Source organism: Cryptotermes secundus, unplaced genomic scaffold (genome assembly GCF_002891405.2).
Source record: "Cryptotermes secundus unplaced genomic scaffold, Csec_1.0 scaffold238, whole genome shotgun sequence".
Taxonomy (NCBI): Eukaryota; Metazoa; Arthropoda; class Insecta; order Blattodea; family Kalotermitidae; genus Cryptotermes; species Cryptotermes secundus.
The window spans coordinates 1,043,870-1,059,834 of NW_019728500.1; the positions used below are offsets into that span (position 1 = coordinate 1,043,870).

Consider the following 15,965-nt stretch of genomic DNA (forward strand, 5'->3'; position numbering starts at 1 on the left):
AAAATGTAAAGAACACATATTACATTTATGGAAACACAAAACAAAGGCCTATATCACTGGCTTCACAGGATCTTGAACTTATATCAAAATTTTCAGATTTTAGCTGTAAATATCCCAGAGTTCTAAAATCAATATAAAGTCCTAAGAAATCAGTGAGCACTGAGACATTTTAGACTTACACATTAACAATATAACTCATCCATATCAAATGTAACATTCATTTATAATAACTCTTTAGATGAGACAAACAACATAAACTCTACTGGGCTTTCACGTATGATTCTTATTCAGCATATCCATCCAAAGCAGCAAGTATTCTGTTCTGGTGCTAGAGATTTAAATTTTAAACACATTCTTAAATTACATAACAATGTTTATTTCTCAATCTCAGTGATGTCACCAACTATTTGGATTACTGAGTTCTGTGCCATTATGTCAATACATGGCATTTCGAGTATGTCAAGTAAGCACATGGATTTACTGTTACATCTGCTACAATGACAAAGTCTAACCAAGTTACAATAAAACAGTCTATATCTTTAACTATCATATTCGGACCATACAAAAAGCTAAAGTATGGACTAGAATTCTCTTAAACCTATGGCTCAGACTTCGAACACACAATATAATGACACTGCACACTTTCTGAGGAACACAGAATATGAATTCTACAGTTGTTCAAATAGGAAGTGGTCATTTCCTACCATTCGCCCAAAGAGAAAATTTCAATATAAAGATGACACACTAAATCCAGCAGTTCTACCCAAATTTCTATTTTTGTATCAGCAATCACAGTGATCTATGAGATAGTGCATCAGCTATTTGTAAGACTTCTAGAAAGTGTATGATTCAGTTAGGAGGGAAGTATTGTACAATATTCTGATAGAGTTTGGGATGCCCATGAAATGGGTGAAGCTGATTAAAATGTGTTTAAACGAAACATATAGTAAAGTCCGTAGAGGTAAACAGTTGTCTGATAAATTTCCTATCCAGAATGGTCTAAGACAAGCAGATGCTTTATCGCCACTCCTTTTCAACTTTGCTTTAGAATATTCCATTAGGAAGGTCCAGGAAAACCAGGGGGGACTGAAATTAAACGGGACACATCAGCTGTTGGTCTATGCCGATGATGTGAATCTACTGGGTAATAATGTAGATACCATAAAGAAAAAAACACAATAAGTAAAGAAGTAAACACAGAGAAAACTAAGTATATTTTGCTGTCTCGTCACCAAAATGCAGGGCAAAATCATGACATAACGATAGGAAACAGATGTTTTGGGAGATAGGATGGGATGGTATGGATTGGATTGATCTGGCTCAGGATAGCGACCAGTGGAGGGCTCTTGTGAACATGGTAATGAACCTTCAGGTTCCATAAAATGCTGGGAAATTCTTAAGTAGCTGCAGATTTGGCTTCTCCTCAAGAAGGGCTCAGCTCCATAAGTACATAAGTAATCACAGTGGTCTAGGATGGGGCATTTTAAATGTGGCATCAGCACTACATAAAAACATCATGATATGTAGCAAACTTTACAGCAGAATGTTACATTGTCTTAAAATTTACACAGAGTATTAACATGTATTATGAAATGCATAATTTTTATTTGCTTCTTTATACTGTATACACATCATGGAAGTTTTGAGACCACTGACATTCTCAAAGAACAAATTGTACCTTCACAAGTATAGCTTCAAGACTGCCAAGTGTGACCGACTACAAGGCTTAGTCTTTCTAATTTACCTGGTGAAAATAGAAATGCTCACTTCCTATTTTCGGCACTTTCCATTCGAACTTATGTGTTTGTCTCTTCATGCACATGTAAACTGTCCCACAGTGGAACAATGTGAGGCCAGTCTGCTCAGTAAATTACTGGTTACTTAGGTTTTGGAGACCGCTTAGGAAATCTTCTGGTGTAAGAATATGTGACGAACCTGAAACACCAACAACACAATCTTTACTCAACATACCACTTTACTAAACCACAACTTCATGAAACAGAATCCTGCTTCAGCAGGCAAAGATCACTCAGATGGTGAAGAATCTCCCTCTTTTGTAGAACCCAAAGATTCATTAATGTTTGCAACAGCCTGCCACTGGACTTTATCCTAAGCCAGGTTACTCCATTTCACATCCTCAGATTCTAGATCCATATTTTTTTTATTGCTAGTGGGGTGGGACTAAGTCCCTTGTACTGCGGCCACTTCTGGCCTATTGTACCAGCCCCAGATGACAGTTGAGGGTGATTGTGGAGCAATTGGTGGAATGAAGATTGACAGGGGAAACCGAAGTACTCGGAGAAAACCTGCTCCAGTGCCAATTTGTCCACCACAAATCCCATTTGACCACACCCGGGTTCTAGACCCCTAAGATCCATTTTAATATTATCCTCCCACCTTTGCCTAGGTCTCCCTCCAAGACTTCCAGATACAATTTTGTGTATATTCTCATCTTTCCCATATATATTACATGCCCTACCAACGTCATCCTCCACAATTCCATCACCCTAATAATACTTGGTGAAGATTATTCAGTTCCACTTGAACCCAAATTTGCACAAGCAATCTTGACATAAAACAGCTATCAAAGAGACAAGTAACTGTTCAAAATGATTAGGCACTTCAGCCCTTTGCTGTAATTTTACATCACAAGTAAAACAACAAGTGAGCGTCAATCAACCTTAGCACCACAGTCGGTCTGATCTACTGTGAGCGAGCTCTGAGGTTCTTACAGTAGTGACTGTGAATATGACACCGTACAGTCTCGTAGATAACTGCCATAGTACATGGTGTCACATTTCAGAAAGGTGTCCCCAACAGTTACACTATATCTTGACTGAATAATCTGGATTGAATTCAGTATCACAGCTGAAAAGAAATCCTTAGTGTTGCACTTGCAATTATTCATGCGTCATCACACTTTAGATAGCTTTGGCCACAGATCCAGAAATACAGTCACCCACTCACCATTGTTTAGATAACTGGACCAGTCAGTGGTGAAGACAGTCCCAGTACAAATATAGACCACTATTAATTTAATAAATTAATAATGGTTTCAGTATTACTGCATATCTTGTATAAGGGCAGAAAGCATACAAACTGACGTACTGACACTGTTCTTCTCATCTTAAATATTAAATACTTGTAACTTAGCTTATATCATCATTAAGAATATTTCTGCATGAAGTATATGGTGAGAGTGAGTCTGTGGAATTTATTGACTTGCTGCAAGATGTAAGTTGTATTTCTGGAGCCCTGGCTATGGTTCTTGTTCACATACTGTGCTGAAATGTTACAAAATGAATCCATAAAAATCTCAAATATATGCCAGACAAAACTCACCACAAATAACTTCCCAATTCTTTACAGCTTGAGTCACCTCATAAGCACAGCGGATCTCAGAAAAGCACACTCCTCCAACCACAAACACAATTATACGAGGAACGTTCTTCACAGTTTGTTGGCCTTTATCCTTATGCCAATGTCCATACCGTGCACTGCATACAGAAAAATGTTACCAGGATCTCATTACAATGTGTTCAGTGAGACAGGAACAACTGGCATTCAAAAGAGAAAATTTTAAATTTGGCACACAGAAAAATCTTATCATGAAAATTCTATTCTTCAATTCAGGAGTCCTATTTAATTAGCAAATGTATTTCAATTAGCCAGTCATTCAGTCAGTAAGTAGCGCTCTAGAGCAATGTTTCTCAAACTATGGCACTGACATCCTAGGAGTACCAAAGATGTTTTCCAAGGGCATCACAAATCCTCATTTTCAGCACTCCCATTGCAAACTGTAAATTGTGGGTATTACAAGCCTGTATATATAACATACATAAAGGAAATCAGTGTTTATTTACAAGAGTATAAAAACTGAAGTTGAATCCTTTCCAAGTTTTCCTCCCCCCACCCCAATTAAATATTCAAGAGAAAGACAGGAGGAAGTCATACAAGTACATGTGATACCTGACAGAAAGCTATTACAAAATATTATATATTCATGAATGACATCTGTAATTTCTTCATTTCCATTTAACAATCATGTGAATTCCGGTAGGGATTGCATTTTACCCAGGCATTTTTAATTTTGCATACCTTGTAGGTGCATGGTAGCCAGATGATGCTGCACGCCCAGCAAGGAAGGGAAAATGCTTAAGGTCAAGCTTATCTTCAATACATTCCTCCATAATGTCCTTGATGACAGGAGTCCACCGAGACATCTGGTAAGTCTGCTCTGTGATACGTTCCTTACGTGTTATTTGGTATATCTTTTTTCGATTGCCCTGGAAACGAGTTGTTACAAATCAAATGTGGAACTGCGAGTCTAGGAATTTTTGAGAGATCCAGGGCTTGGCCTATCTTACTGTGACACAATGAATGTTAACAGGAATGATGACTTGTTTCATAAGGATAAGTATTCAGCACTGAAACATATCACACAATTCAGCCTCAAGGTATATTTATTATAGGCATAAATCCCTTACTGCAGAGCTTATCAAACTATGGACATCTGCATGGAATCAATAATTATTTTTTACTGCATTCCATTAATTATTTACCACGTCAGAAAATGTTTCAAATGAAGGCTGTACATCTCAACTATGTTAACTCCATGGAGCACAGTTCCTCTTGGAAAGCTAACAGTCATTCAGCTAATCAACAAATTTCCTACCATTTACTGAACCTAAAGGTTGATTACCATGTTCACAAGAAGCTGTCACTAATCCTATCCTGAGCCAGATGCATCCAGTTCACACCTTCACACTCCATTTAAGATTAATTTTAATATTATCTTACTATCTATGCCAAATTCTTCCAAGTGATCTCTTCCCTCTTGGTTTTCTGACCAAAATTTTGTAGTTATACATCTTAATGAGGTCTATATTTATGTCCTGCACCAATTTTCTAGAGTGGAGCCCATTTTTTTAAAAATTCATGAAGTGTGAGCTACATGCAAAGAAATAAGTTACTGTATGATGTTATGCACTAAAATGAAATTTATCTGACAAGCTTTAGTGTAGACACCACCATACTAAATTTTATTTAAAATATTTAATTTGTTTCAAAGATTATACATGTACCTGAATAGGCAGACATGACATGTTATGTATTCATTTTATGCACTTCATGCAAAAAAAAACTTGGTTCACTCTACAGAGAGGAAAAATTATAACTATGATTTACTTACATCAACGACAACATTGAGTCCTAGATTAGCCATGTTGATGATCGTCTGTCTGTCCTGTGGAGAAATCTGTGCATGCTGGACTAGCTTTGTGAGATTTTCATCACTGATGCCATTCTTCGAGATGATGTACAGTGCAATTATGCGCTTCTTATCTGTTGCAGATACCCCCTGATCCAGCAAGATCGGTACAATGTTTCGCATGTGATCCTTGATTCTTTCCCCTTCTGCATCTGTACCCATAGCCAAGTCCTGTGTTGCAACATGTCCAATTAATTCAATTCAAAATTAAGATCACCACTGTTGATGTCATGCAGTTATTTAATGATGCTTTTAGTATCAGATGGCAGACCAACTGATGAATGATGAATTGGAAAGGATTTGGAAGAATGCAACTGTGACCTAATCACTGTATTATCCCAGCATTTGCCTGGGGGGACCTAGGAGAACAGAGAAACCTCAGTCAGGATAGCCAGTGTCCTGATGGAAATTTCATGTGAACATGTAATTAAAAATTAAGATCATGAAGTGATTGTATTATTTATTCAATAAATAGACAAATATGTGAATGCAAGTAAAAACTGTTCATCTGCCTTAACAGAGCTTTTATTTTTTGTTTTATTGCTAGTGGGGTGGGACTAAGTCCCTTGTACTGCGGCCACTTCTGGCCTATTGTACCAGCCCCAGATGATAGGTGAGGGTGATTGTGGAGCAATTGGCGGAATGAAGATTGGCAGGGGAAACCGAAGTACTCGGAGAAAACCTGCCCCAGCGCCACTTTGTCTACCACAAATCCCACTTGACCAGACCCGAGATCGAACTCGGGCCGCCAAGATGGGAAGGCAGCGACTAACCGCTTGAGCTATGGCGCGGCCCTTAACAGAGCTTAAAATAAGACTTCTAATACTTACCTATCATTACTAAACAATAGAACACAGATTCACAGGAAGACAATTCAAACAACAGCTATGGAGACAAAATGCAACTCAGCTTATAAAATGCAGAAGAATAAGATTTGTATGTATGCAAGAAGGCCCAAAAGCTTCCAAGCCATACCTGCTCAACTTTGCAAAGTTTGTCCACATATCCCTGATATGCCTTCATACAATCTTCAGCTAAGTGGAGATGAGTTGAGTACTTGCTCAGCTCCTTCTGATACTGTGGCATCTTCTTAATCATCTGTGACAAATCACGCATTGACTGCTTGTCTCCTTGTGGCATACGTTTTGACTCGATGAATTTTTTCAAATTCTTTGTTACGTTCCTATACAAAAAAAGTGTCAATATAACAAGAAAAATTATTAGTAACAAGAACAAATACTCTAGAATCTACATTTAATCTTCTGACATCATGAGTATCATTGGCAAACCAGCCCTTTTTGACCCACAGCCTTTCTTTGAAGATTCTGCCAGATCTGCCCACTCCTGGGAATTTGATCATCCAGTTTTCACTACTTTGGATTTCTCAAACAATTTTTTTTAAGAGCATGGTCGTCAGCCTTGCGTCCAACCCCCAACATGGAGGGCCAGTTATGTCCTCCAGTGACAGGGTGGCCCAGTTATACCCCTAGGCACTCTCTTCCCTTCTACAACACACAGGTCTGCAGTGGCAGTACTCTAACCTGCCCCCACAAAGGGGGTTTGTTGAGATTGGACTTACATATTTCATCCTCACTATCATCCTGCCACAGAAGGCAAAACAGCAAGCAAAACATAGATCCTTCTACGCACTTACTGTGACACTACTGCAATATGCTGGTGTCTCATTTCAACCCACAACTCATCATTCTCATCCAGAAGCACTTCCTTCTCTGGAGCACCAGCTGTAGCTTCATACCTGGACAACAAACATGAGATCAGTATCTGAAATTCAGTGTTCCCTCTCTTTGCACTGACTTGAAATATCAGCTATAAAAGATTACAAATTTGAAGGCACATGTGCGACATCTGCTATATAAACTGCTAAGGCTGGGATAGCTCAGTCAGCATGGCAAGAGGCTACAGGCTGGGGTTTGCAAGATATTTTCTTTTCTCCACAGTATCCAGACCAGCTCTGGGGCCCACCAAGCTGCATAGCTAATGGGTATCAGTGACCCTTTCCCTGCGGTACAGTGGCCAGGGCATGAAGCTGACCATTCACCTCCATCTAGTACCAAGGTCAAGAATGATGGAGCTATACCTCCATTCCCCCATGTACCTTCACAGTGTGACCTTTCACTTTTAATATAGTACTGCACTCTGCTGTCCTTCAGGGCCAAATACTGTATGTTTCTTAAAGAACTGAAGCTGGTTATATTTAAAAATCAGGCCATTATTCACAACTCTCTGGCTCACCTATCTGCATGGTGAAACTCCAGCTGACAGCCAGTTTTCATTATGTTTATGATGAAATTTCACCAATACTAATAACTTCTTTACTAGGTTTGCATGAAAATGTAAGAACAGCCATGAGTTGTTGAAATGGTGGCAGAATGCTGCCTCAGCAGTCTGAGACATGGGTTATTCATGTAACTAGGAAAGGAAACCTGGCTGAGCTTCAACCCAGGTCTTCATAAACATAAATCTAACAACCTACTCAGTAGTTTCCAATTTGAATGAATGAATGAATGTACAAGGGGTGGGCCTTCCTGGCCCTTGCACCGCGACCACAGTGATCTACTGTGCCCATAGTTTCCAATTTAATTATGACAAAAAGCAACATGATCTGTGAAAATAATAAGAAAGGCATCAGCAGGCACAAATAAGGATAACTGTCCTCGAAGTGAGTGGATTTCAACATGTAGGTTACAAGGCTGCCTTACATGAAGCGCAAAATTTGAAGAAAAATGATTAAAATTTGCAGAATTGAAAAAAAAAATGTTTGAAAAATCATTTTTATTCCAAGCAAAAGTAAACTGATGTTCAAATAATATTTCAGTTGCACAGCGGGGGGGAAGGTATCCCTGTAACAGGCCATGGAGGCCCATAGGGTTGTGAGATGTTGAGGTTCCCACATTTTCTAGACAATTGGTTCATAGATGGCGACAAGGTTGTCAGCCCTATGCGCCGACCGCCCTTTACCCCCAAGAATATTCCAATATTCCTGGTACTCATTTCTGTTAGAGGCTGAGTCGACCCCAGGGCCACAATGCAGCTGGAAGGATTAGGTCAACTGAAAAATCCAATGACCTGATCGGAACTTGAACCCGCGACCTTCCAGTTTGTAGCATAGTGGCTCAACCAACTATGCTACCATGTAAGCAAAAGTAAATTACTGTTCAAATAGTATTTCAGCTGCATAGTAGAAGACAAATTCACAATTATTTTAAATAAAGTGCAAACAGTGACAAGGTCAGTGAGCTATTCTTCTTTCATTGGGTAGGTCACAACTCTTAGTCTTTCAGAAAATAGGGCTGCACAGTCAGTGCCTGCTTAAGATGGTTTAACACTCTCAAACTTCTTTCCACGAAGCCCAAGAAAGCAAAACCAGAATAAAACAAAACTGCACAGTTTATTTTCACTTACTTGTACACATCATTCTCAATAGGCAGCAAGTCATAAGCCATTGCTTGTAGTGTCAGTTCATGAAGCAATGGTGAGACACAATCAAAACCTCTGTCTAAAATAATCAGTTGTGACCGAGCCTTCTCAGGACCTTCACCCATCGTAGGTTCATCAGCTTTATATGCATCCAACTTCTGCTGCACCAACTGTGCCAATTCTACGTTTTTATCAAAGTCACTGTAAGAAAAAAGATTTTTTTCCCATCAAAACTTCCCAAACTGTCCTCACAACTAGAAATGGTTTGGACTGATCTCTATAAATCATTAAAAGGATAACAAAAGCTTTTTAATTTTGGTTAATAAATGATTATTTTCTTTAAATTTATATGCTATTAATGATTTCAGAAAAAAGACATGTATTTATTTTAAATGTGAATATTAATAAACATGGGCAAAGAAACACATATAATATGAACATAAACAAAGGAAATATCAACAGTGAATGAGATACCGATTCACAGAAACAAGAAAAGCAATTCTGTTTCTTTAACCATGTTAAGGTTTTGTTTTAATTTAAAAAATGTAATTCTACTTTAAATACCAAATAGTTTGTAGTTTCCTCATAAATTTCTGTAGCTGTCAGCCCAGTTCTATCCAGGTATTTAAATTATAAATTAAATTTTACTACATTTTGCTATGTTAAAAGGGCCACCATTTTAATCTTTTCATGTTCTATAATGTTACAAGGTGCAACAGATAAATGGGTTTCAGTAATACCTAAACTGAACACAGGCTATAACTACACTCAAAACAACAGAGCCCTCTCAGAGTTACTGGGTTTTTGGACTCTTTCCACCATCTGGTATTCTAGAAACTAGAAAACATGTTTCAGAAACTGGGTCTGTTTTCATCCTCAGGTGGAGGGGAAAATACCTACTCAAGTGGGTCCCTTAGAAAGAAATAACTTCAATCACTGGACAATCCCTGTCAGATTCACCTGAGACCAGGCTAATTCAGCAGGAGGTAACAAGAAAATATGCAATAAAAATTGTGAGGGAGCACACATGCATGGAACTAGGATATAAAAGGAGGTAGGAATTTGTGCTACAAACCTAGCCAACAAAATCAAGTGCATGGGCACAATGCAAAGAAATGCAATAAAGAAAGTTTCTACCAGCTGCACAATTACCTACCTTTTCAGCATACAGAATAACTTTTCTTCTGAATGCAACATCAAATAAGAAATATTTTCCCATGAGTAAAAATTGATAGAAAACTGAACACGCCTGAACAATATGAACATCAGGCAATGACTGAACTGAAAGTTGAGGGGTTGATTCACAGTTAAAGATGGGAGGAGATGTGGCTTGATGACTGATTCTGAATGTCTTTATGATAGGTTGTTCCCAGGCCACCCCATGGACAGTTTGCACACCAGTAAATAATTCCTCAAATATAAGAAGCATCTCAATTTTCAATAGAAGAAAATGTGAAAAACGTATGTCTTATACCTAAAGTAATACAGTATTTTATAACTGTTAATTCTCCACAGAGAGAGTGGAGAAGAAAGGGGCGACATCTGTCCAGCTCCCTCTGCCTCTTATACAGATTTTATATTGGACATTGACCACTGTCTGAGGCCTTTCTGAAAAATGCAGTGCTTCAGGAGTTGGCTCTACACCCATTTTCACGTATCAAGTGTCAATTCCTGAAATGTCATGTATATCAAACATACCTGGGACAATAAGCAATGTCAGCAACAATATTTGTACAGTAAACCCTCATTATAACAGACTAACAGGGAGAAAGGCTGTCCATTATCAGTGATGTCTGCTATAACAGTTCATAAAAGTACACCATAGGATACATAGCCAGTACAAGCAGTAAACACAGAAACACACAATGTGATTAGATAAAGGTTTTTATATTGAGGTTCTTTTCTCATTTTAAAGTGTTTCCAACTGCAAAACCTCAGTGCCTAAACATCACCAAAAATTCAAAACTGTAGACAGCCAGATTTTGTCTGCTATATCCAAAATCCGTTACCTTTAGAGATTCTGACTACTAACTTACGAGCGATATCTCACAGAGGGATACTCCCCAAGAGTGGCACACAGTGTGGCTATCTGTTCAGCCATGCGTTCCATGTTGGCAGTACGACTACCAGTAAACATCGGATTGTAGAAGCACTGAAATGTATTGGGTGAGTCCAGTGAGAAAACCTGCAAATGAAAATTGAACATACTGTCACCACACAATATATGCAGAACTGCAGTCTGTGCAAAGTCTGATACTGTCTGATTTATATATTTTTTAATTAAGGGTAATTTTTCAATACACACCACTTTTGAGAAAGAGACCAGTTTATTAATTAATGATGCTGTATCAGCTATTCAGATCATTAAACTTTGATGATTTTTGTGTTTGGTAATGGAAAGAATAAAAAACAAACAAACTCCAAGGCTTGAGTCTGCAAGCGAACTATACCGACCTAGCAACCACCGCTTTGCCAGCGAAGTTAGTGCCAACTTTAGCAGACAGAGGGTGTCATGTGGTCAGCGCAACAAATCCCCACGGCCATTAATTTCAGTTTTCTAGACCAGAGCTGCTATTTCCTTGAAACAGCTCATCAATTATCCTCACAAGGCTGAGTGGACTCTGTTCCAGACACACTACTCCTCAGAAAACCTGGTAGCGCCGGGAATCAAACCCGGACTTCTGGATCTGTAGGCAGGAACTCTGACCACTAGACCAGAGATAGAGGAATTAATCACAGGACTACCAGAAGCCAAAGAAATGTGGCTTTATCTGCTAAAAGCATAACTCAGTTCAGTTCACAATAATGGTGATTCAAGAAACTTATCTGTACTGAAGCAAGCAGTCTTCTGGGATTTGGCACCGTGTATATGTGGTGTTAACCGACGTTTCGGAGGAACGTATCGCCTCCATCTTCAGGGTAGAAGGTGTATATTTCCACACAGTCTGCTTTTACCGGTTCTCACGGTCTCTTCGCTTGCAGATTTCTTATTTTTTCTTCCTCCCTGAAGATGGAGGTGATACGTTCCTCCGAAACGTCGGTTAACACCACATATACATGGTGCCAAATCCCAGAAGACTGCTTTCTTCATAGTCACCGCCGTGAAAGCCTCAAATCTTATCTGTACTGACTTTAAATTGGGTAGATTTTTGACAATTGCTACAGACTTATGTAAAGTACAAAGTTAAAACACAATAGATCACTGATGGTGGTGGTGCAAGGGCTGGAATATTATGGCCCACTCCTCGTATGTTCGTTCATTCATTCATACAAAGTACAAAGTTCCTTTAATTTGTTCCAATCTGAGCACACATTCAAACATATAACCAGCTCCTGAATACCTACCAGACCTAATGCAGAAAGGGGCTGTACTTATAAACATGAAATATGATCAGAAATGCATTTTCCAGAATGCAGTAAACAGGGCTCTAGTTTATTTAAGAGTAAAACCGCTTTCACTCTGTCTCTCTTAATATAATGAATGCCACTTAAAAAGGGAAACTACAAATCACAACTTCAAATGATTAAACAAACTGCTAGGAATCAATGTAAAAAGATTTTGACACAACTCACTCAGTCAGAACATAAAGATTATTTTTCATCTGCTGTATTTTATTCAAAGAAATAACCAGGAGTTGACTGTAACTAAATATCATATCTGGTCAGGCACCTTTAAAACCTGAATACACTAGTTTAGAGCTCTAAAACACACTGGGATGGTAAAAGATATTAGGTACTTTAATGAACATCATGAGTAAATAAAATACAAATCAACTGAATTTGCTGTAAGTCAGCACTAAGTGACTCCAGAAGCAATAACCCATTTTAACATCATTCCTTACTATATACGTAAGCTTAAAACGCCAATAAAAATCAATATACAACAAATTAAAGCACTATAAAGAAACAACTATTGTCTCACTAAAGCAAAGCCTTCTTAAATTTTGTCAGTAAAATTCTATAAAGTTACACTGTTCCAGTCTGAAATATTTATATAACACAAAACAGTGAAACCCTCATTTAACATGCACGTGGTAGCATAGTTGGTTGAGGGGCTATGCTACAAGCCGGAAGGTCATGGGTTCAAGTCCCGATGAGGTCATTGGATTTTTTCAATTGACCTAATCCTTCCAGCTGCACTATGGCCCTAGGGTCAACTCAGCCTCTAACAGAAATGAGTACCAGGAATTAATTAAATAATTTTCCTGGGGAGTAAAGCGCAGCGGGCACATAAGGCTGACAACCTTACCGTCATCTTTGAGCCAATTGTCTAGATAATGTGGGAACCTCGTCTCACAATCCTATGGCCCTTCATGGCCTGTTACAGGGATAGCTTTACTTTACTTTACTTTACCTCATTTAACATTCAATGTCAATGATTTTGGTCAATAATATTAAGTGTTCAGTTCTCCCCATTTAACATTTCAGATTGGCATTCAAATCCACTGCACCCCAAAGAGGTCTTCAATAAGGGGTTCTGTATTAACAGGTTAACCTAAAAGCCCTTTATATTCTACAGTTTAATACATTAGTGCATCAGCTGGAATTCAGTTTTACTGTGTTGTGTTGAGTCATGTTCTACAGAGGATTCAACTAGACTTCCATGCTAAAGCACATATTTGAACACATTGAATACTGCAATAAGATTTTGAAAGCCACTACTCTGAAGTAAATACACGAAAACTTGTTAAAAACTAAATAAAATAGTATTACAAAACCATGCCAACAAAAACAAAATTGCTATTAGCAAATGTTCACATGATTCATATGCAGATAAGCAAATACGGCCAGTCAACTTATTTAGCAAGGCTATCTAGTAACCCCCCTCGTTGGTGCCTCCACCTTATCGTGGTGAGGGGGTTTGAGTATGCCAAGGACCCTGAGAGCTATACCAGCGGTAGCGTAGCTACTGGCAGGGCCTCCCTTGCTGGACAGGTCAAAGGGTAGGCATCAGACGAAGAGANCCACACTATGGCCCTGGGGTCGTACCAAGAATCTTCCTGAAGGTAAAAGGAGGCCGGCGCATAAGGCTGGCAATTTGACAGCCAACTGTGAGTCCACTGTCTAGAAAATGTGGGAGCCTCAACATATCAAAACCCCATGGGCCTCCATGGCCTGTTACAGGGATAGCTTTACCTTTTTTAAAGTAAAACCACGTGCTAAATGATAACTAAAAATTCTTTCCCAAAGCCAAATTTATTTATACACCACTCATAATGAAACTGCCTGTTCTTAAAATTATAACATATTAAACACAAATAAAAAGGCACTTTATAAATACTGGCAATAGTAACACGTAATAGTAATAGCTGCATGCAGCAACATAGTTTTTTTTTATTGCTAGTGGGGTGAGACTAAGTCCCTTGTACTGCAGCCACTTCTGGCCTATTGTACCAGCCCCAGATGATGGGTGAGGGTGCTTGTTGAGCAATTTGTGGAATGAAGATTGGCAGGGGAAACCAAAGTACTCGGAGGCAGCTACATAGCTGGTTGAAGCTCCATGCTACAAACAAGGTCACAAGTTTGATTCCTGATGAGGTCACTGTATTTCCCAATTGACCTAATCCTTGCAGCTGCATTGTGGTCCTAAGATCATGTCAGCCTCTAACAGAAATGAATACCAGGAATCTTCCTGGGAGTAAAGGGCAGCCTTCATGTAAGGGTGACAACCTCACTGCCATATGTGAGCCGATGGTCTAAAAAATGTGGGAGTCTCAACATCTCACAACCCCATGAGCCTCCACGGCCTGTTACAGGGATAGCATAAAAAGCTTAAACCTGGATACGGTATGAATAATGTACGAAATAGAATCAAAGGGCAAGAATTTGAATTGTATTGACAATTAACTCCATGGTAACAGAATGTACGTGGTGCATTCCGTATATAATGCCTCCTATTTTTTTGTGTCAATATGTAACGTCTGAGCTGGATGTTGGTGGTGTTGTAGTAAAGGTTGAACCTTCCCGCCAATGTACTGTTAATTTGGTTGTCGTGCGACAGATAGCGACAGCAGAGCAGTCTACCAAAATGGCGTCTGACATAGAAGTGCGTATGAAAGAGAAATGTGTTATTGAATTTCTCACTGCCGAACAAATTGTACCCATTGACATCCATCGACACTTGCTAAAGGTGTACGGAGACAATACAGTGGATGTCAGCACAGTGAGGCGGTGGGTAGTGCGTTTCAACAGTGGCGAAAGTGAAGTGCACGACAAGCCACGCCCTGGGCGTCCCTGCTCAGCTGCCACTCCTCACAATGAACAGCGCCTCATCCGAACAGATCAGCAGATAACGACCAGGGACTGTCAATTCTGAACGCTACAAGACGACGCTGACTAAGCTGAAAGCCCGTATTTCCCGAGTCAGGCCAGAGAAGCAGACAACCTTTCGCTTGCAACACGATAACGCTAGACCCCATACCAGTTTGGCGACCACCGCGCACATTGCAAAGTTTGGCTGGACTGTCCTACCACATCCACCTTATAGCCCCGATTTAGCACCTTCAGACTTCCGTCTCTTTGGGCCTATGAAAGACGGACTACGTGGGCAACATTTTCCAGACAACGATGCTGTCATTGCAGCTGTAAGAAAGTGGCTAGCCTGTGCTGGCACAGACTTTTACGGGCACAGCATACAGGCTCTTGTTCATCGATGGCAAAAGTGCATAACGAATGGTGGTGATTATGTGGAAAAATAGCTGTAAGTAGCTGAAATCTTGATCTATTTAACTGTATTATTATGATTTCTGTATCTGTTGTAGTTTTCTTTAAAAAAAAATAGGAGGCATTATATATGGAACGCCCTTAGTAATAGTAAAACTGCTAATACCAAAGCCTGCCAATGACCAGTCTCTGGCTAAATGAACTAAATGACAGCTTATATTTTAATATGGTTCACACTGAAGTCACTAAAAATACACATTAGCAGAAAAGTGTGTATTACAACCTGTCCTTAGCTTCCAATATATTTAAAAATTAGGATGACTAACTTTAACTAATAGTTAGTGATAAATGATCTGTTCAGCATAAACAAATCGGTCCCAATTGTGTTAAAGTGGAGTTGTCTGGGTGATACGCAGAGTAATTTAGTCGATAAGTTGACCCCTTGTGTGGAGATTGTTGATTGGAGTGACCGGGATAGGAAGTCCCAGCTCCTCTTGAATACAGACTATGACATAATAGGAAAGCAAAAGAGTAGTGGGGTTTTAAAGCCAAATGAGACTGATCACACCCTGACTTCACTGATTTTCCAAGAGAA

The 15,965-nt window shown here is 39.2% G+C and overlaps 1 protein-coding gene across 1 annotated transcript in view; it reads right to left on the reverse strand.

Moving 5' to 3' along the window:
* Window positions 1–1,575: 1,575 nt before the first annotated feature.
* The window catches only part of LOC111865204 (protein ROP), a 28,867-nt gene continuing 14,477 nt past the window's right edge, over window positions 1,576–15,965 (reverse strand). Inside the window, exons 5-12 of the mRNA XM_023853052.2 lie at window positions 10,744–10,892; window positions 8,693–8,908; window positions 6,924–7,025; window positions 6,245–6,452; window positions 5,192–5,440; window positions 4,099–4,286; window positions 3,343–3,497; window positions 1,576–1,935 (exon numbers count right to left, since the gene is read on the reverse strand). Coding sequence (XP_023708820.1) covers window positions 1,871–1,935; window positions 3,343–3,497; window positions 4,099–4,286; window positions 5,192–5,440; window positions 6,245–6,452; window positions 6,924–7,025; window positions 8,693–8,908; window positions 10,744–10,892 — 1,332 coding nt within the window. The 3' untranslated portion in view covers window positions 1,576–1,870. The remainder of the gene's footprint in view (window positions 1,936–3,342; window positions 3,498–4,098; window positions 4,287–5,191; window positions 5,441–6,244; window positions 6,453–6,923; window positions 7,026–8,692; window positions 8,909–10,743; window positions 10,893–15,965) is intronic.